The sequence below is a fragment of the Phoenix dactylifera genome, chromosome 10 (genome assembly GCF_009389715.1).
Source record: "Phoenix dactylifera cultivar Barhee BC4 chromosome 10, palm_55x_up_171113_PBpolish2nd_filt_p, whole genome shotgun sequence".
NCBI lineage: Eukaryota > Viridiplantae > Streptophyta > Magnoliopsida > Arecales > Arecaceae > Phoenix > Phoenix dactylifera.
In genome coordinates this window covers 2489892-2510721 of record NC_052401.1, presented here as the reverse complement: position 1 = coordinate 2510721, position 20830 = coordinate 2489892, and the positions used below count along the sequence as shown (strand labels likewise).

The window sequence follows — 20830 nt, the reverse complement described above, 5'->3', positions numbered from 1 at the left end:
CTCAAACATGAATCTTTTGTACCCGTGCTGTGATTAGAGAAGGGAGCTTGTAAGAGCAAAACTAAGGATGAAACTAGTTTGAAGTCATATATATGTCAAGCCTATCTTTGCCAAATCCTAACACTGTGGGGGTGGCCAACATGCATCCCACATTAAAAAGGAGGAAATACCATTCATGATTCATTTCCCATACAACTGCCATCGAACCTCTGAAAGAGCACTCACAATTCAGGCCACCTCTAGTTACCAGAAACGATTACAAGGAAAAGGATAGGCCACCTGTAACCTTTTTATCAGAAAGATAATAAAAAATATTTAACAAACAAGTTTGGAAGAGGAGATTCAGAAGCGGATGTGCAATTCGTAAATGGAAGAAATTTGCTATCAAATCTTCAACACATGCAACAATTTACTTGCCACCAGCAAAATTCTGAGAATGTGAAAACGCTACAAAGTAGTTAAATTTTCATATTATTTTTGAGAATAATGGTGTTTTTGAACTCATAAACAACACTGTTCATAGGATGAAAAAAAGGTTATTTTGAGGGACTGTATCATCTTATCATCTTTAGATGAGGTGCTCAATACTGCAATAATGAAGTTATCATGCATGGTTCGTCACCTTTGATTTTGGGAAATCAACAAGAAGCTGTCCAATCAGAAAAGGTGGAATACTGCAGCCTGGTCTCCACATCCAATGCCATGAGCTTCTAACTGGATCTAAAGTGATATCATGTTTAGTAAAAATCTCAAAAGCATGCAGCTCATTTCAAATTGTTTATGTGTATTGGAAGACGAACAGGGCGGCAGACTGGATCGCCTACTTTGCTGCTTATCATTCTGGAGAAGTTCTTTGAACATAGTCTGATGCCGCCCCTCCACCCTTACGCCATTTTCTTTCTATTAACTTTGCTGATTGTACCCATAGTAGAATGCTCCATGTAGAGCCCTAGAATCCGGTTGGCAAACAAGAAAGAGAAGTGCTAAACAAGCACAAATTAACTGCATACCAGAACCAAGGGAACAAAAACAGATGTTCATACAGAATTCATTAACTAATGCACCCCAAGAGAATTAATGCCAGGCCATGCTGTACATGACCTACTTTGTAACTCCTAAAATACAAAATATAGAAGCATGATGCCTTGCTGTTGCACGAACCAAGGTACTAAACTTCAGTCTCTAATACAAATCTTAACGTCTTGCATATCAACCTCAAATTAGAATTCCAAGAAGGCTATACAAGGTGACAGCCGTACCACTCAATCGAACAAACTAAAGCCCATGTCCTGCATCAAGTCAAACAAAAAAGGGATCAATTACCTGATCAGCGTCTCCGGATTGAATTAAAGTGGAAAATCTAACAAAATAATGAAACAAGCATCAGATTTTAGAACCAGATTTACCATACATGTATATGCGAACAAATAATGCTAGACCATGAACTAAAGCCTGTAAAGGCGCAAATGTGACTGTAAACTAAGCCTATCGTATAACAAAAACCTGTCGAATCTAGAAATTCGTTGAGAATATTTTGTATGGGAACATCAAATTGAGCGGACAAAAGCAATTTAGTTATTTCATAGGAGAATCATCAAGCAATGCCTGGCTTCTCTGAATGTAGTAGCAGAAGGACCAGAGAGTTGTGCGGTAAACACCAACTACTATCATTTCTAGTCAGCTAGCCACTTCAATACTGGCTTATTGACCATCATACAAAAAAGGTTCAGGCAGGTATAGCTAGGCAAATCGGGGCAAGCTTAGTTGATCATAAGAGTCTCAAGCTTAATGACAGGTTGTAGCAAAATTAAGTCCGAAGACGTTTGATGACAATGAAAATTCTGATGAGTTGGATCCATGATATGTGAAAGAACTTATAACCCATTATAACAAGTCATACCTCATCTGATTCTTCCTTCTCTTCCACTTTCTCTTCTTTCTTTGGCTCATCTGCTGGGGCTGCAGCAGCACCACCTGCAGCAGGGGCTGCAACAGCAATGGCGGCACCACCAGAGGGCACTGAAGCAAACTTCTCCCTCCCAGAAGCGATAAGTTCAGTTATGTCTTTACCCTCGACTTCAGATAAGAGGAGCTCAATTTTGTCATCATCAGCTTCAGCTCCCACTGGAAAAAAGAAAGAAACTTTACACCATCTGACAAGTTAAAGCAATCTCTAAAATCATTATATTAGTATCCTAGTCTGATTTTCTTTTAGGACAACAGGTAAATTGTGACCCCCATTTAGTCTAAGTCTTCAAACTTGTAACATTGAAAATTTTGGACTGACCAGCTTTCTGTTCAAAATAAGGGATATGTTGCTGAAAGGAAACACTTATCAAAAGAGTTTAAAACATTCATAAGCAAACCATGAAGAAACTCCTTCCAAACTTGGCCCATTTGGAGTGGATCATCAGGTAATGACATAACCTTCATTTACGCATTTAAGAAAAGCAGCAATATTTTGGCTTCTCTATCTTCAGAAGATCTCATAAGATGGGATTCACATCACACTGTACACTGATAAGTCACCATTTCAACCATTTTCTGTTCCTAATTGCAACATCATAATCATACAAACAACATGTAGAGCAAATTAAAATTACACACTAATGCATTACCAATAAAGGCAGGCATGCAGTTACCGAACATGAGTACGGAAAATTCATCACTTAATATGTTTATCAATATACTATAAGGAATAACAAACCAATTGCAGAATGAGTTCAGACAATCATTCTATCCAACCAAGGAAAACAGTTAAGAGTATGAAAAACAACAATCACTAGCCAGACCTTGCAATATAGTGGTTAGGTTATCTAGCCATTTGTTTTGTTCGATGGCATGGAAAACCAATAGATCATGAATTGGACAAAAAACAGGGAAAAAGAAATTAAATTAACTAACCTGATCCTAGGATATCCTTCAAATCATCAGCTGTTGGGCTAGTGTTCCCACCAAGAACGGCTAGTAAATAGGCAGCAATCACCTTCATCCTGAAACAAATGAAAAAAAATCCACTTTAACAAAAAAAGCCTACAGTATACGACAAAAGAAAATCATATGAGATGCACCCGATATATAAGTTAGACTAGACAGAAAAAAGACAAAATGATCAAAATATTAACAGCGTTCCCAAACTAGTATTATATGCTTCAAGAAATATCAAAAAACCTGGTCAGAGAAATTGAATTATTTCAACATTAGAAAAATAGCGCACAATATAAAACAAGGAGGGGAAAACTATTAAAAAAAAAAAAACAGAATCCCGTATCTCGACTTGTTGGCACCGACCTTTTCACTGAACATGATCGTTTTCTTACATTTTTGCCCACTTCTCCTATTTCGTTAGCTTTTGGTTACTTTCAAGTATGAGCAAAATCTGAATCCAACTAAAATTTTGAAACCACCACCCCTATTTCTTTTTCTTCTTTTTCTTCAAAAAAAAAAAGAAGCTCAGAACGGCATAATAATATGACTTCAGAAAGCATACTACTTGTATATGGTTGGAGGAAAAGGAATTACCCTCAAGAAAGCAAAGGAAAATAGTTAACCTCCGAACTAAATCTGGCATCCTTAATTCAACACGGGAAAGTCCTGCTTTGTACAAGAGAACTGTGATTCTAGGAGATATTTAAAATATCTCCTCATTATTTAGTTACTACTCTGGATTATATCGATCAAATCACGGTATCACAAACGGAGAAGTATATGTGAGAAAAAAATATATAAAGGAGAAGAAAAAAAAGAAAAAGAAAAAAACAATCAAAACCATAACAAAAGAGAAAGCGAGATAAGCAATATCACAGAGAGAGAAAGAGATGGGGGGAGTTACCTGAACGCTGGATTCGGGTTTGTGAGATCGGCCGCCGACGAGGCTGTTGGAAATAAAGCTCTTCTAGGGTTTTCGCAAGAAGGCAGGAGACGCCGAACATGATGTTTGTATTTAAAGCAGCCATGATCTATTGGACATTGCATCTATACCGTCCGTGTTCGATCGAGTGGCTGATCGGAATCGATTCCGAGTCCGCGGAAAGTCGGCAACGGATGCTACGGTTACGGAGTCGGTCCGAAACCGCATCGAAAATTTGCAAAGTTGCCCACGTGGGATATTGCTTCGATACACCCCTTCACGACCCGTCCGTCCCTTCTACCCTTCTCGTTCTCTCGTGCCGCCGCCGCTGCCGCTCGCCGCAGCCGCGGCGAGGAGCCCTTTCCTCCATTGAGAGTCCGCCGCCGCCTCCGGTGCGCCGCCTCCGCCGACGGTCTCCGGCCTTCTCGAATCGCGGGTAAGGTTCCGCTCGCCCAATCCTACTGGAAACCCTAATGCTCTCCTTGATTCTTGACCTCGATCTTTCTGGAATCCAAACTAAACCCTAACCCTCTGATAAACCCTATCTCAACCAAATTCCTAGGCCTTATCCCTCTTTTATCCTCCTAACCGCCCTGAACCCTAATCTCTCTCGCTTCCCGCTTTGCGGTTCTGAAGAAATTATTGATTTTGGTTTTGACTAAGTTACAACTTAATGATGCTCCGGTATTTATTTGTTCAATATGCTGAATAAGATGATCGTTTTTCGTGTTTAGAACGTTCAGTCATTCCAATTGCTTTATTTTATGCCTATTGCCAGTTAATTTCTTTGAATTCTCGTGTAGTCACTGCGTAATTAATATTTTCTCGGTCTGTTATAATTATAGACAGGGAAGATAACCAAAATAATGAAATAATATATATATAACTGTCACTATTCGATATATATATATATATATAACTGTCACTAATCGATAGTTTTAGGTTTTCTTCTCGGGCACACTCATATTGGAGGAGAATTTTATGTCCTGCCTTGCAAGAGGGGAGAAGAAAGCAGGGAAACGTGTTTTACATAGACAAGGGAAATCCTAAAACTGTGGTGGAGGGTTTCGATTCTTTGACCTCTGAAATCAGGATAGAATTATACATTCTGTAATTAGAAAAACCAATAATTATGGTAGGTGCTTTAATTTTATTCTGCAGTGCTTCTAAATTTGATGGTAATTAATGGTATCAGAATGCATTCTTAAAACATGTGTTTCATTGACAATGTGTGGATATCTAGTGCGTACAACTTTTGGTATCTTAGCTGCTCAGCAGAGGTTTGCTCATACCTGGATTAGTTTCTTCTGTCCTTTGATATGTTTCTGGGGCACATCTTTAGGATGAAAATTATGTGCCAGTTTGATTTCTCACAGAGTTTCATTATGTTGATTTCCAGCCCACAGATTGATAGTCAGAAATTGGAAAGATAAGGTGGAAATCAGCTGTCTTTGGTGGAATGCCTAAGATAAAGACAAGCCGAGTCAAATATCCAGAAGGATGGGAGCTTATTGAGCCTACCCTTCGTGATCTAGAGGCAAAAATGAGAGAAGGTTTCTAAATTAGTTCTCTTCAACGTTCATGCACTTGGTCTAGTTTTGTAAATTCTATACGATTATCTAAACTATAATTAAATTTTGTCACTGGGCAGCTGAAAATGATCCGCATGATGGAAAGAGAAAATGTGAAGCCCTTTGGCCTATCTTTAAAATTGCACATCAGAAGAGCCGCTACATTTATGACCTCTATTATCGCAGGAAAGAGATATCAAAAGAATTGTACGAATTTTGCTTGGATCAGGGCTATGCAGACCGTAATCTGATAGCGAAGTGGAAAAAGGTTGGTCTCCATTCTCCATGTAATTTTGGACTATGTTAATGATTTATTTTTCCTTTGTGCCCCTGTTTGTGTAGTTGTTTATTTTCATATCATGGTTTCTTGATAAGTCAATAAAAGATTTTGGTGCCAAATTTTTCATGCTCAGGTTATAGGTAGACGTGTAGTTAGTTTTTGAAAGTTATGCTTTTGTTCGAAACTTTCATTATTGATGTTAGGCTGGCAGCATCCTCACTTTCTGTGGTGATATATTAACTAGTAAATAAATTCTAATACAGGTACGTTTTAAAGTATTAACCATCAAGGTTTTTATCCCTTTAAAAAATATCAAGTTTTAAAACTGAGATTTTGATCATCTTGGTGGATGTCTGAAACTGAGAAGAAGCAACATACCAATTTGTCTCGGCAGATATGGAAGGAACCAAGATTTTCTGAGATTCACGGATGATATTTTAGGACCGAGATATTGGAAATTTGTGTGATAAATCCCATATTAGAGTTTTATTACAAAATTGATCTTGAACTTTATTAGTTAAAATTCTATTTTAATTGGAAGTCAAAAAATAAGGTGATATTTTTATAGTGTATCGGCCAATATCTTGGTACATATCAGGTATATTGGTCAAGATATTAGAACTCATGACTATTATATACTGTTTCAGGATGTACTGGTACAAATCGAGATCTTGCCCAAGATAAAATCATTTTAATCATTAGACCATATCTGGATCTTTAAATTTTATGAAGTATAAACTTAGTTAGTTCTGTTAGGCAAATGGTTCCTAGTAATTTGGTTAAGAGAATCTCAATTATGATCTTTCTGATTGCTCTTGGCTAATATTATTTGGGCATGCAGCCCGAGGGTCTTGTTTATCAATTCTCAAATTATCAGTTCGCACTATTTTACAACTCCAGCCTTTTTCATCTCTTCTCTGCTTGCAATTTTGTTGTTGTGCTATACCTCTATTGCTTTGGATTATAATGGTTATTTCTCCTCTTAATTTCATATAGCCCTTCATGAATTTTCCACAACGTCTACCTTCTGTGAAAAGCCCACCCCCCACCCCCTTTTTTCCCATCCATTGGGTTTTGATTTATTATTTTGTTCTTCTTCCACTATTTGAGTTGTGTTCTTTTGATTTTTTTGTGGCTTTCAATAATTGCGGTTTGTTTTTGAGTCTATGCAGCCAGGTTACGAGCGCCTTTGCTGCCTGCGGTGCATGCAGACTCGAGATCACAACTTTGCAACTACTTGTGTCTGCAGGGTCCCTAAGCACCTGAGAGAAGAAAAGGTTATAGAATGTGTTCATTGTGGCTGCAGGGGTTGTGCTAGTGGAGATTGATGCATACCGTCATCCGAGCAATTATGTCAGATTTTTAGATGAAACGACATTGAATCTGTAAACAAAATGCAAATGCCATTAACTATGGATTATTGCAAACTTGAGAAGAATATGTTAGTACTTGAAGCGTTTAATCTGTAATCATCTGTTTATCGAATGAGGTTGGTATGGACATCCATGCAGTTTTGGGATGGAAGTGGTGCATTGCCTGGTACGACCATCGCAAAGCCTTTGTTTTATGAGCATTATTATTTGCTTTGTATTCACAGATAAACCATACAGACTCCATGCAAACTATTCAGATGTATGCACATGATGCAATTTGAAAACTTTATACGAGATGTTCAATTTTTTGTAAAATTCATTATGAAAAATTACAGGAAGAAAAGGATGGTGCGTTTGGTTGCTTTTTATTTTGGGATTGTAACTTCACTTCCCTCAGCGTTATAATACGTTACCGTTCCAACATAATACATGTCTGCAGGGGAATGGTGCTGCCAAGCTAATCATTTGTTTGGGTTGTATTAATTGCTTTAGTTTTGCTAAATCCATAATCATGCTAGTTGGTCTTGGGGTCTATGTTTGGTGTGCCAAGCTAAACCGATTGGAATATGATTCTGTGCTTGGTATCCATAGCTAAATGACAAGTTGGGAAGTCCAGCTTTAGGGTTATAGGTCCAGATCTGCCTGGGCATGTGTTTACCGGATCCATATTGCACCTATTGTTAGATGAATCTAAGAAGGCAATGATCTCATGATATGAAGATAAACTAGGAGTAAAAGAAAACATGATTGTACTTAAATCTAAACAAACTAAAACATTGTTAGCAAATGCACTAAAGTAACGATGTCATAGAAGTTTTGTCTCTTGCAGGAACAATATTTAAGGTCTTTCAGATGGTGTTTTCTGTAACTGGCGAACCAATAATACCAACGTGGGGTCGCCAAGAAAAGAGAGTTGATTTACGGTCGCGTTTAATATGGTATAAAATATAAGATTGATATTGCAAAATGTACATGGTACTTCCTCATAGCACTTAGTTTAGATCCAGTCCTGGTATCGAGTATCAAAATGCTGCAGCATCAGGGAAAAGGCAAGTAAGCAACCAAAAGTGGGAGCATCCGACGATGCTGTAGTTTGAATTCTAAAAACTACGAGTACGAGCAGTCGCATCAGCAGAAGGAGCGATATCGGACAAGCAGGAGCGTGCAGGTGACATGGTAGAGGTTGGGGATGGCATGGTGCAAGAGGCGGCCCAGCTGGGTGATGAACAGGGGGGAAATCCTTGGGAGCGAGATGGTGTGGGAACCCTTGGTGACAGGTTCACGAACTCCAGCGCCTGAACCCTCACTTGTACGGGATAGTCTGCAACACATCCAATCCTTGGACCAGCTCCGGTGCTCCATTTCAAGGAAAGTTGATGCCCCAGCTGCAAGGAACTTGTATCCCTCTTGGACTTGATTCTTTCTAAAATTGCTTTCTGAGGAACATCAGCTTTCGGGCTTTGAAGGCCACCAGACAACGTTCTTTTGTAGGTACCTTTAGTTTCAACTTGAACATTCTCATCAGCTTGGGTGCCCACGGTTTGTTCCGAGTATTGGCTTTTCTTCCTCTCTGTTGGCATGACAAGCCTTGGAACTTTGGAAGGTTCAAAAGCTTCGATCACCCCTTCAATCTGAAGAGTTTCTTTTGCATCTTCGTAGTCTTCATTTGATAATGAATGTATCTATGAAAAATATCACATCAAACGGTTAATGAGATCTATCGGCAGAGTAGAACGTTGCATTCAGCTCAGATGGCATAAATATGGTCTGGTTAAAATACCTGAACTTCATCCAGATCAACCCCATTCTCCCTGAGTAGGCTCAAAAGGTGGGTGAGGTTCTCCTTAGACGGACGATAATGACCACTGTAGGGCCATATTGACTACAATCAACCATAGGTTTTCATGATCAGAGATAGGCATTGAATAATAAATGAATATACAATGGATAGAACAATCAATCAGACCAAAGATAGTTATGTTTAATGCGTTTCAGAGCCTAACGCATCAAAGTTCACTGTGCATTACGGCGCACCAGGAGATAGAGATTCAAGAACTAGAACAAGAATACAGTGCATCTCATAACACCAGTGGATAGAGATTTAGGAACTAGAATATCATCATATCTAACCAGCCAAGTCATCAAGACATTGCTTAATTTATTATGCTGTCCTTTTCTAGTATTTTAATAACTCAATTAGAAAATGCCTGCCCTACCAACTGGCGGTAAAAATTTTCGTAATATAAAAACAATTAGAATTTGATGATATTTGTAGGGCCATGAGATTTAAGGAGAAACTAGCATGCATCCGCATGCCCAGCGCCTTTAGAAATATTCCACACAAGTAACAGAAAACAGCAAGTCTCAAAAATCCCATGCACAAACTAGATTCTGAGGGATCTACGGTTATGAAACAAGAAGAAAATCAGTGAAAAGGGGCAAGAAGGCAGTATATATAAATTTGATCCTGCCAATGAACAACAAGATGTGGCACAAGGTTTTGTCTGCATTGCAGGCCAGCCTTGAATAATAGCATCTGGTATAATGAGCCGTAAAGTGCTCAGTGCAGACACCTTTGCATTGTGACTGTAAGAAGTGAAAAATTAAAGAATCAGGGAATCAGGTGTCCCAATCGTGCGTATTACAAACTTATAGAGCTATACTACCCTTTCTCTGCATCTATGATCATGCTTTTGTGCCAGCCCTACTAAAATTTGCCTTTGCTGTAGGGACTGTTCTCTGAAGGTGTATGGTCCATCTATCACCAACTCTCAAGTAATCATGAGAATTCATCTTGTAAATAGGAATGATCTTGATGGAATGATCAAGACAATGGATGACTGCATTAGCCAACATCAACTATCCTCTAAGGAAAGACATAAGCAAACGTTTGTGTCAAGAGAAACCAAAGAACATGAACAGGAGAAAGCAGGTGATTGAAAAAGCAGGCGATAAGAACAAGGTGAGAGATCAATTTCAGCTAATTTTTGACAAGTGTGCTGTTGTGGTTGAAATTTTCTTTCAAGAAATGATCATTAAAATTGGGAGACCATGTGAAAAATAATGAATTTTAGAGGCATTGCTAATGGAGGAAAAGAGAGAAAACTATATGAAAAAAAGGATGTACTTTTTTTTAAAAAAAATTGAATCCATAGGTCAACATCCTCTGAGGGGTATAGAAAGCTCTATGAGAATAATAAAACTGGGAAATAAACCACCATACTAAAATAAGGGCAAGTACATATTTTAAGTTTCTTCCCAACAGTTCATGACCATTTGGTTTGTGTAGCCAAGGAAGGCTGTAAACTATCACCAAGAACAATCTTTTCTACATGCAAAAGATGGTGTGCAAGTTTTAGCAGAAGAAAGCAGAGCATGTCAAAAGACATGAAAGATTTTGGTTATAGAAGACGATTTGTCAATGCCCTTTCATAAGCTCCAAGTGGAAAGAGCCCTGGAAGCTAGCCTAGTGGAATAGAAGGAAATATGTTATTTGATGGGAAGCATAAGTATTTTAATCCTGTAACTAGAGAGATTGTCTGAACTACTGTGTATAGAATTCTTAACTAGTTATGTGGTCTTTCATTGATTTGCCAAGAAAATATCACCATAATCAAGATTCGCCGTCTCGGTACCGGACCGCGTACCAGTGCTACACTAGCACAGTGTCGGTATGGTACGAAACTTTTTTGAAGTACCAAGTATCAGTACACTATTCGTACCAAGTACCGGTACCCAACCGGTATGGTACGATATGCCCTATACTGCTTGGTTCGGACCGATATGACATACCATGACCATAATAGATGGAAAAGAAAAGTGGTGAAAAACTGGGTGCCAATACTAATATTTTATAGATAATGTTGTATATGAAAGAACAGAGAATATGTTCTATTAAATCCCAGTACATAGAGAAACCAAGAATTCAGTTGTACTAACTGACTGCAAGCATTTTTTGGCTGTGCAACCTGCAGAAAAAGAAACTCAATAAAAACAGTTTAAAATAACAACGCATACTTCAACATGGGCTTATTATTAACCAGACAACTACAGCACGCACATTAAGATCTTGTACATTGAACGAATTTATAGCAGGAGGTAGGAATAAAGTGTGCAAGAAAACATATAAAATAAATGTTTAACGAGATGGAATAGTCCTCCAATAAAAAAAAATCCAAAACTCAAGAAAATTGTTGGCAAGAGATAGAACAATATTATAATGCAAGAAATTAAAATTACAATGGCTTATGTGTATTACCTTAAGAATTCCATTTTCTGCAATCAATCTTCCAGCTGCTATAGTGGCACCTCCTGCAAGGAAGCTAGAATGGTGGAACTTGCCTTTCTTTTTCTGGATTCAGTGCCCAAAAAAAAAAAAAAAAAAAAAAAAACAGTTACTGGCTTGTCAACTGAGGCAGGAAAATTCGGGGATGTATTGTAACTCGATACACCATATTTCACAGGGCAAAAGCTCTTGGTTTATAATCTACCTGACCAGCATACAATCTTCCGGAAGTGCTCATAACAAAAATCCACTTTGCTTTTTCAGATCCTTTAGTTGTATCAAGAAGCTCTCCACTTTGTTTGTGCACAATTTTTCCTTCCATTGGCACATATTCATAATTCTCCCGCTCTTGCTGGAAAAGGTGCATTCGGATGTTAATTTGGAGCATTCAATCAAATGCAATAATGAAAGTAATTAAAATCAATTTTATAATTCCTCTATAAGAATATGGTGTGTTGATTAAGATACTTCCACTAATAAGCATTTATTAGTTTACCCTTCATTATGTTCAAGAAAATAAATGAAATCTGACATAAGCAGAGCACTGATGGGTGTCATTACTTGAGATGGAAGGCCGAAGTGTCTAAAAGACACTTTTTCCCTCTCTTTGCTGTATGTCAGGAAGATCGTGTATTTATCCACTTGACTACAAAGATCCCTGATTGTTTATTATTAGGGCTTCTAACAAGAAGCGTAAGCCTTCATCTGACTTATTCACTTTTAATATATTTCTCCCAGTTTGAGCTATTAAATAAAATAAAATGACAAAACAAACTTCATTGCCAAAAATATGTTATTTCTCATATGCATTTGCTAGATGAAACCCATTATGAGTTTAGGTTGCATTGAGACCAATAAACACAGAATCCCATGTCATCATTATGTGTTACTTGGAAGCTCATTTTTGCCACAGCATCTGGGGTCAAGCATGCAAGCTGCAAATTTATTATAGAGTCTAATATATGTTTATGTCTAACATGTCTCTGGACTTCATTTATAAATCAATCAGATAGAATAAAAAGTTCAGTCACCCTGGTCGTGATAAGTATGCTTCTCCACAGTAATTAGCAGGGAGTGAAATATTAAGCAGAGGCCAATTTGGCCGCCACCCTTAATTTTCATTACCATAAAACCAAATGTCTACAAATGTAAATTTGTAAAATATTCAAAATGAAAAAGATCTTACAGGGCCAAGATATTTAATGCATTGTTTCCGAAGCTGTGACCTTGGGCATTCCTTAAGATCCACATCTCTGCCGTCACCAATATTCAGCCTGCACAAATGATGTTGTTAGGCTCAACCCTTCCAGAAACAGAGAATAATCATAAACTGAAAACCGCTAGTCAATAGTACCATCATATCTTAGCCCATTGTTCACATGTGTTAATTTCATAAAGTTGAAAAAAATTGACAAGATTGGGATTGAAGCATTGTGGATCAGAACATAAATAATGGGATTCTTTTGAATTTTGATTTCTTTCAAAAAATATATATTTTTAAAAAAAACCGAGAATAAGTCAATTGTACATTAGATAAATCATGAAAGACATAACATATAAACATACAAAATTTAATTTCTGCAACCATGCCCATATGTAGCATGTTCGATGAAACAAACATCATGTCAAATTTATCAAATATAATTCCATGATGTATGATTAATTGATCGACAAAAAAAACAAACAATGGCATAGACCATAGAACAAATAAACACACCCAATTATATGTTAATTATTACAATCCTTATTTGAAAAATGATTTAACTTAATTCATTTTGAATAAAGAAATCAAATTTTCAAAGTTATAATGGCAAGTATGCTAGTAAACTCCCCTTCGCCTGCACGCACACATACACACATGAAAAAAATAAAGAGTATTATCCATAATAGAGTACTTATGTGATCCCAATTTTAGGATGACATCTAGACTGTATAGGGTAATGCTTTTTCCAGGTCACGGATCATAAGATCCTAACTAGGAAGTATGCGTATGTAAAGGTTCACTTTAACATCCAACTACTTATCTTGGATGATCATGAAACATTATTTCACCTGAAAACTTCTGGATCAGAATGATGGCCAAAGTAAAGAATTTTTTCAAAAAAAAGAAAAGAAAAGAAGTCCTGCTTGTTATGCTGTAGTATAGGGTGTTCATGTTTTTCCCTTCTTTTTATAGGTTAGCTTTGAATAACATGTGCAGCATCTTTCTCAAAAATCTAAAATGTGAAATATGAAATGAATGTTTATACTGTTCTAGCAGCATCATGATTTTCAGAATTCATGCCCAAACTTCTGTCAAAAAATGGCAACACATCGTGACCTATGATTTGTCAGACAGAACTTCCAACTAATTTGTAATCATCACATTATTTGGACAAATGCTGAGGGTTCAGTGCTCACCAGTAGAAGAAAGGTTGCCCGGCCTGGCTTTTACACCATTCGTCATAGTAGAGGTGTAGGTTATGTCCATAACGATGTTGTGGGTCAATCTAAAATACAAGAAAAAAAAACACATAAATATAATTACATTTCATAGCTTCAAATTTGAAACAAAATCGCATGTTTAGTGACATGGAATTATTCAGGAAGGGGAAATCTTTATGATCTGTCAAAAAAGAATGTAGCAGAAAAAAAGTCCTAAGCATAATTATTATTATCAATAAAGCGAGAGTACAAAACAGTGGCGATATCCCTCTGCACAAGTTCACTCCCCGAAGATGGAAAATTAGAAAAATATAGCCCAAAATTAAATGAAAGACCCTCTTTGGAGAGCCAAACAGCAACCTGATTGGCTTCCCTCTGTACATGAGAAACTAAGACCTCACTGAAAGATATCAATTCTAAAGCTTTCAGCAAAATCACGATGAACTTATACAAGATTCGGTGACCTTTTTGTGAAAATAAAAAATTAATCATCACACAGTAATTTGTCCAAAAAAATAAAAATTAAAAATTAAAAAGCAAAGTAGTGAAAATATTTAATAGTTCGGAGATTTTGCGGCTAAGATTAGAACGAAACAAAGCAAGAAAAGGAAAAAAGAAAAGTTAAAAGAACAGTCCAGAGTCTATTTAGACTTACAGCCTCGATCCAGTGTTGAAAAGCCAGCTTCAGAGCTCTGGCGTCTTTGGATAAACCCTGACCAACCTGCGAGGAGTCAAACCAGAAACCCTTAAACCACCCGAGCTTTTCTTAAAGAAAAACTGACGAAATCAACGAAAGAGGATAGAAAAAGAGCTAAAAAAAAGGAAAAAAATATAAAACCAGCCTTGGAAGCGTTCAGGCTAACTCGATTCCATCGCGAGATCGCCGTCTCCGGTTTTAGATAGTCGAAGAACGAAACCGTACTGTGGTTGAGGCGAGCGTAGTCTATCGCTTGCCACCTTCGGAAATTCCCAAACAAAAGGAAAAAAAATCAATAACAGGAAAAAAAATTCCATATCTGGATATCAAGAACCAAAGTACCAAAAAAAGGGGAAAAACAACAAGCCAAGATAGAAACTCGAAGGATCATAACACCTACCACAGCTCCTCGGCGACGACGGCGGAGTCTGCTAACCTGCGCCTGGTGCGGTAGCTCCTGTAAACCTTCTGAACCTTCGTCGCCGCTTTCGACTCCGATCTCTCGGAGATCGGAGCTTCGCTTACCGGCCGTTCAACCGCGTCGCGTTCTGGATGAGCTCCAAGAACCGCTTCCTCAAGCACCGAAGCAAAGGGCGGAGCGCCTGCCGCCGTCGCTTTGAGCTCTTTCCAGTCCCGGTGAGCTCGGACAACAGTTGACCCGAGCTCGACGGTCGTCGATTCAAGGCCGTCGCGGTCCGGACGATCTCCAGTAACCGCCGGAGAGGGCGGAGCGTCCGCCGCCATAGCTTCGAGAGCTTTGGAATCCGGATGAGCTCCGGCGATCATCGAATTGAGCTCGGGGGCCGCCCCCGAAAGATCTCCGACGAGCTCGGATTGGAGACCCGGCGACGAGGGAGGAGCACCGCCGAGGGCCGCCGATTCGAGCGCTTCGGGATCTTGATTGGCTTCTAGGACCATTGGTTCCGATTCCATATCTAAGGAGTGATGGAATGTAAGCGGTGGGAGATCGAGGCTACGAAGAGCGGCATTCTCGACTTCCATGGAAGAATCGCACGAGGGAGAGGACTTTGAACTGAGAGAGACCAGGAGTGAAGAAAAGGAGAAACTGTCAAGGTGGGTTTATAAGCGGAATTTACTCTTCTAATTTGTTATTTTTTTAAAATAGCGATTTTTTATAATCAATCAAATATACCAAAATTATTTTTTAAATATTATATTTGTAAAAATTAGGTTTCTAGAAATGTATTTGGACGAGGAACCGCGATCCAATCGAGTCGTCAAGGAGTAAGAGGTGCGAAAAGCCGGCGAAGCGGTCGCACCATTGTACGCAAAAAAAAAAAAAAAAAGCGGTCGCACCATATTCTTTGAGGTTGGCGTGGACGAAGAGCACCGTGGGGCCCACGCATCGAGTCCACGTCAGGGAGTACCCAGCGCATGACGTCAACGCAAGAGCCGGAAGTCACCGGCAACGGGGAGGAACCGCAAGGAAGGATGTTCTTGCAAGTACGATAACTACCGTACATACCACAAGGATTCCATACACACTGCTAGTTTTCCATCCACGTCAATCCCTCCTATCGGGCTTTTCTTCTTAAAAAAACCCATCCTGATCTGGTCGTATTGTTGCCTCTGTCATTTACAAAATAATAACAAATCAAAAAAACTCAATAAAGTTGGCTTAATATTACGACGCCTAAGTCAAATAGAATTTTAAAACTATGGAAGAAGATAACGAACAAGATAGAAGAAATAAAGGCTTGTAAGTCGCTTTACCATCCTGCCGTTCATGGAAGAGTTTTGAGTCTATATATAGCCATCGGACAGAATCTCCTCCCAGTCGTGCTTTAATGGTTAGGGGGTGCACGATGACTATTGAGAGACATTCCATAACTGTATCTTAACCATCTTAAGATGCGATGTAATCATCCAAAGTCATGCTATAGCAACCTGGTATGTCCCATAGCTATATAGGGTCATTACTGCAATTTTAAAACTTTCAGCGTGAGGAAAAGAGAATGTTTCTCCATGAAGTGGTTAGATTACTATCAAAGGTAAAGCTCGGGTGATCAACTTTGAATAAGTGTCGAATTGAATGATCGTATGGCTGAGCCACAGCCCACAGGACTTTATTCGGAACGTCAGGTGATGTGTGACGTTGGAGGCTGGTTACTTTTGGCCTTGCTCGGCTTGGCTCTTGAATTGGTCTGGAGTCGACCTAGTCATGAAGGAGCCACATCAAGCAGGACCAATATGATCATACCTCTCTAGTTCACCTGATAAATAGTAGTAGACTTATTTTCTACTACATCATGTGAGATAATTGCACATAACAAACATGCACGGCCTCTTGAAGATTTTGGAGTAGAGATATGTTAATTTTAAAAACTATTATCAAAATATAGATGCTAATTAAAAATCACCAATATGATGATTCAGTGTAGAATATTTCGGAAATTTGTTATTACAAGTTAATTTAAGTTCATTATTGTATATAGGACAGTGGCGTCACAAGTCCCCTTATAAATAAAATAACATGATATTGATTATGGATATTGTAACTCGTTACAGAGAGTATGTAAACTTATGGTGGTTTACGATGACCTGCGTGCTTCTTATTTCATTTTGCACGTAAGTGATAATAATAGTTTTAAAAATAAACAATATAGGTGAAATACTTTACATTGTCAAAAAGTAGTTGATGTTATCTATTATTTTCATCAATATCATATTCACCGTTACGAACATAAAATAGATTGTTTTGCTTTGCATTTGCAACAAGTATGTATCAATATCTTTATGGTGGCTGTATTTTTATTACAGTGTATATAGAGACCAATAGACCCATGGGCTTGCTGCTGAAGAACGTTGCACTCGTGGATGTCTGAATGTCCTAGGAGGAGAATTCCCTCGGAATTATTTAATTTAGTTAGAGTGAATCTATAAATCTAATTTTGCAATAATGATGTAGTATAATTTAATTTCAATACAAGATCATCCAAATATCCATACTTGCCACCACACCTACAAGTTTCTGTAGTTTGTTTTGCAAAGGGGAAGGTCCTAGATGTTGCCATAAACAAGTGCAAGATATGCAATGACATGAAATTAGACTGGCCGTTGGTCAACCATATATGTTGATTCCACCGAACATAAAAACCATTGCAGCTAGATTTTGAATTGAGATTGGACTCCGCCTGCTGTGTGCTGATGTAGGTTGAAACCAAAATGCGCTGAGGTCACATGAGACAGAGATGATCTGAGATCGGTTGAAATTAACATGGAAGGCGGTGCCAACCTACAAAAAAATTCGATTGCCGAAAGATTTCCGGTGGAGAATTATTTAATGTTTAAGTCAGAAATTTAGAGCAATAATGAAAGAAAGAGTAGTATGTGTTAAGAAGAGTTTGAGATTGCACACTTGAAGGTCTCTAGGTTATTCCTATAAATAGGATAAGCTAGGTGTTCATTACTTGATTTAGCTAGCAGAACGTGCCATAATTGTATGATAATAGTTGATTGCACATTAACGATATGGTAATTGCTCCGCACAATTAGCATATTAGCACACGCCGACAACCGCGTTGATCATGCGTTAACTGCAGCTTTAGTGTAACTACTGCACCGAACAAAATAGCACTCCGATCCATACCGAAGTCATTCACTTCGGCCACGGCAGAGGTTAAAAAGAATGGTTCGGCTCGAGGTTAAAATGTCTAATATTCTTTCCATCAAAAGCTGATCTAACAATATACTTATATACTAATGATCTTGCATTTAATAAGAACCAGCTAGCATATAATTACGAAGCAGACCATAAAACATTTGCCAGTCTAAAACATGCCTACCGATCATGCAGCCAACCACGGGCCCCCTCGAAGAGAGAGAGAGAGAGAGAGAGAGAGAGAGAGAGAGACCCACAAATGCTTCAGTGCTGGATCCACGAGCAGCGAGTGCAAATGTGTCGATCTATTTGTGTATCATGTACATCGATCTTACCCTCCCGGACCGTATCATACGGTGTATCAGATTCATGAACAACCTGCAAGGCAGGCCGACAAGCGCGCCCACCGTGATAAGAAATCATAGCGTAAATCCGAACCTAACACCGGAGCTACAGTTGGGCGCTTGGACCTTTCGCAAATCGTTCACTGAGGAGATCAGTAGGGATGTTAGACCGGAGAAAGGAGAGCATAACACGTGGGTCCTTCCAAGACGACCAATTGGACGGCTCGACGCCAAGCAACGCGTTGGGGTCAAATTGCTTGGCAATATCAACCCCTAACCCAGAGGCCTATCGAGAAAACGTAACCGCCAAAAACATAAATTAATGAATACCACACGTGGTGTCCTCACTTTGCCGTGAGGACCAAAATTGTGCCTTTACATTGACATCCGAAGGTGGGTGAGAAAGTGACCGTGCATACGAAAGACCGACAAAATTGTTGACTGAGCCGTCTTTTTTATTGTTCACCATTTTGGAAAATTTTTTCGTATCTATTCCTCCAGAGGAACTTCCAGGCAACACGGTTTTGAGTTAATGTTTTGAGTTAATGTTACGGGTCCAAACTTGGTTCGAAGACTTTCCTCGTGCCACGGGCATGTGAGGACGATTCATGAGATGGTTTGGTCTGATTAAGTCTATACAACAAGCAAGCTCGCAACATGTTGCAGAATTTGAGGTAGTGTTCATCGTGCACGCGGCTGCATATAGACTGCAAAATTATCATGAAAAATATGCCAAGGAGAACCATGTTCTAGGCATTGGCTAAAACTAACTTCTTTTCCCATAGAAGTTATTTGCAAGATTTTTGTACAAACTTCTTGATTACGAAATGGATATCGGACTTGTGCCCCTTGCCTTTTTGTAAGTAAGACCGCACTTTAGGAATTTCTTTTTTCTTTTGCCTTTTTGTAAGGAAGACCCCACTTGTGCCCCTTGCCTCTTTGTTATTGTTATGAACTGACCAAATCGACCCATATCATGCCAAGACTTAATTGAAGTGCATCATATTGCAACTAATGACTTCAAAGAGAAATGATAGCTTTAACCAATACATACTTAAACAAATTAACTAGTGCTCCCATGAGTCTTGTCGAAATCTTTAAGATACATGATGTGATTCAATGACAATAGGTCCCGACTGGCTAAATGTACTGCAAATTAAGGGCATGTTTCCACAGGATACCTAAGCTTGATATATATATATATGTTAATTTCTTTAAAAATAAGTTAATTATTTTAAAATCAATGTTAGCCCATCCATATTGAAGTTCTAATTATTGGTACGATTTAAACTACATAAATATCTAAAAATCAAAATTCGTATTTTGGTGATTCCTAACTTTTGTATCAATTTAGTATAAAGATGAGTGGTATCAATTATACCAGCATGATAAAATACATAATAAAATATAAAGATTGAGAATCTAATTTTTGGATCACGATGTACATATATTAAAATATGAATAATTTGAATCCGCTAGATTTTGATGATGCGATCATAATAAGATACATTATTGTGCTTTTAAAAATGTCCATTTTGACATCTAATCAACAACTAGGTTAGAGAACATTAAAGTATATGAATTTTGATCTATATATATATATATATACACACACACACGGAGCTTGTTGCCTGAATATGAGGCGAGGAAGGTTCACGGCAGCTTGTTGCTTGAATAAAAGAGGTGAGGAAGGTGCACGGCAGTAGCATCAATTGCACTTTCCTTGGAATTATGTGCGAGAAAATGGAATTATTCAAAATCTGATTTTGTTCCATCTTAAACAACCTTTTTGGCTCCATTTGGAAGGTCGGTGAGTTCGATATACCTATTGCCAAAATAATCATCCATTTTTTTTTTTTAACTAGTACGGATCGATCATACCCGGCGTGAGCGGATAGACCCAATAAAGTCAAAAAATAGAATACCTCGGAGTGCCAAAGGCAGCTCCCCAACACCATACCATAAGGTACCTCCGGAGTGACAAGCTACAAACGCAGCTACCTAATTCGCATCACCGTTACCTTCACGGTAAATATGCGTGGCCTGAAAAGCCCATCCATCTCTCGCCATGGCCCAAATGTCACGGAGCAAGAGATGGTTACACCCGCCACCCCTTGGACCCTCTGGATCCAACTAATGGCTGAATCACCCTCCAGGATGATAGACCTAGCCCGTAAGACGCACCGGGCATAGCGAAGGCCCGCTCAGGCTGCACTCAGCTCCGCGCATGGAACAGAAGACGGATCCCGAATAATAAAATCTGCATCGCCCCTCGTACCACCATTCAGAACAGACTCATCGTTCGAGGGGAGATAAAATCAACGATCCCATTGCGGGCGGGCCACGGCTGTTTTTTTTATTACTATTTTTGGGGTACAGAAGGG

General features: G+C 38.6%; 3 protein-coding genes across 3 annotated transcripts; 1 reads left to right on the top strand and 2 right to left on the bottom strand.

The window, feature by feature from the left end:
• Window positions 1-973: 973 nt before the first annotated feature.
• Window positions 974-3990, bottom strand: LOC120112122 (60S acidic ribosomal protein P2B-like). Its single transcript, XM_039130764.1, has 4 exons — window positions 3833-3990; window positions 2905-2993; window positions 1901-2124; window positions 974-1289 (listed from the first exon to the last, which is right to left on the bottom strand). The coding sequence occupies exons 1-4, from the start codon at window positions 3973-3975 to the stop codon at window positions 1263-1265; spliced, it is 483 nt and encodes a 160-aa protein (XP_038986692.1). The 5' UTR covers window positions 3976-3990; the 3' UTR covers window positions 974-1262.
• A 131-nt stretch (window positions 3991-4121) lies between these two features.
• On the top strand, window positions 4122-7391 carry LOC120112123 (protein BUD31 homolog 2). The gene is made up of 4 exons (XM_039130765.1): window positions 4122-4286; window positions 5250-5403; window positions 5502-5689; window positions 6874-7391. Exons 2-4 carry the CDS (start codon window positions 5310-5312, stop codon window positions 7027-7029), a joined length of 438 nt encoding a protein of 145 aa, XP_038986693.1. The 5' UTR covers window positions 4122-4286; window positions 5250-5309; the 3' UTR covers window positions 7030-7391.
• Window positions 7392-7927: 536 nt separating this feature from the next.
• Window positions 7928-15533, bottom strand: LOC103703070 (IQ domain-containing protein IQM3). The gene is made up of 9 exons (XM_008785767.4): window positions 14881-15533; window positions 14626-14740; window positions 14439-14504; window positions 13760-13848; window positions 12546-12633; window positions 11565-11711; window positions 11333-11425; window positions 8855-8956; window positions 7928-8756 (listed from the first exon to the last, which is right to left on the bottom strand). The coding sequence occupies exons 1-9, from the start codon at window positions 15480-15482 to the stop codon at window positions 8175-8177; spliced, it is 1884 nt and encodes a 627-aa protein (XP_008783989.1). The 5' UTR covers window positions 15483-15533; the 3' UTR covers window positions 7928-8174.
• Window positions 15534-20830: the final 5297 nt, after the last annotated feature.

Bases quoted from the DNA above. Each gene is read 5' to 3' on its own strand.
- LOC103703070 (XM_008785767.4), bottom strand. From the start codon at position 15,482: ATGGAAGTCGAGAATGCCGCTCTTCGTAGCCTCGATCTCCCACCGCTT. The intron at 11,712-12,545 runs GTAAGATCTTTT...CACCTTTTCCAG, and splicing joins GCATTAAATATCTTGGCCCT to CAAGAGCGGGAGAATTATGA. The intron at 8,757-8,854 runs GTATTTTAACCA...TATTTTTCATAG, and splicing joins TTGATCTGGATGAAGTTCAG to ATACATTCATTATCAAATGA.
- LOC120112123 (XM_039130765.1), top strand. From the start codon at position 5,310: ATGCCTAAGATAAAGACAAGCCGAGTCAAATATCCAGAAGGATGGGAG. The intron at 5,404-5,501 runs GTTTCTAAATTA...GTCACTGGGCAG, and splicing joins AGAGGCAAAAATGAGAGAAG to CTGAAAATGATCCGCATGAT. The intron at 5,690-6,873 runs GTTGGTCTCCAT...GAGTCTATGCAG, and splicing joins TGATAGCGAAGTGGAAAAAG to CCAGGTTACGAGCGCCTTTG.
- LOC120112122 (XM_039130764.1), bottom strand. From the start codon at position 3,975: ATGCAATGTCCAATAGATCATGGCTGCTTTAAATACAAACATCATGTT. The intron at 2,125-2,904 runs GTTAGTTAATTT...TCTTTTTTCCAG, and splicing joins GAAGGATATCCTAGGATCAG to TGGGAGCTGAAGCTGATGAT. The intron at 1,290-1,900 runs GTATGACTTGTT...GACTTGATGCAG, and splicing joins AGAAGGAAGAATCAGATGAG to GACATGGGCTTTAGTTTGTT.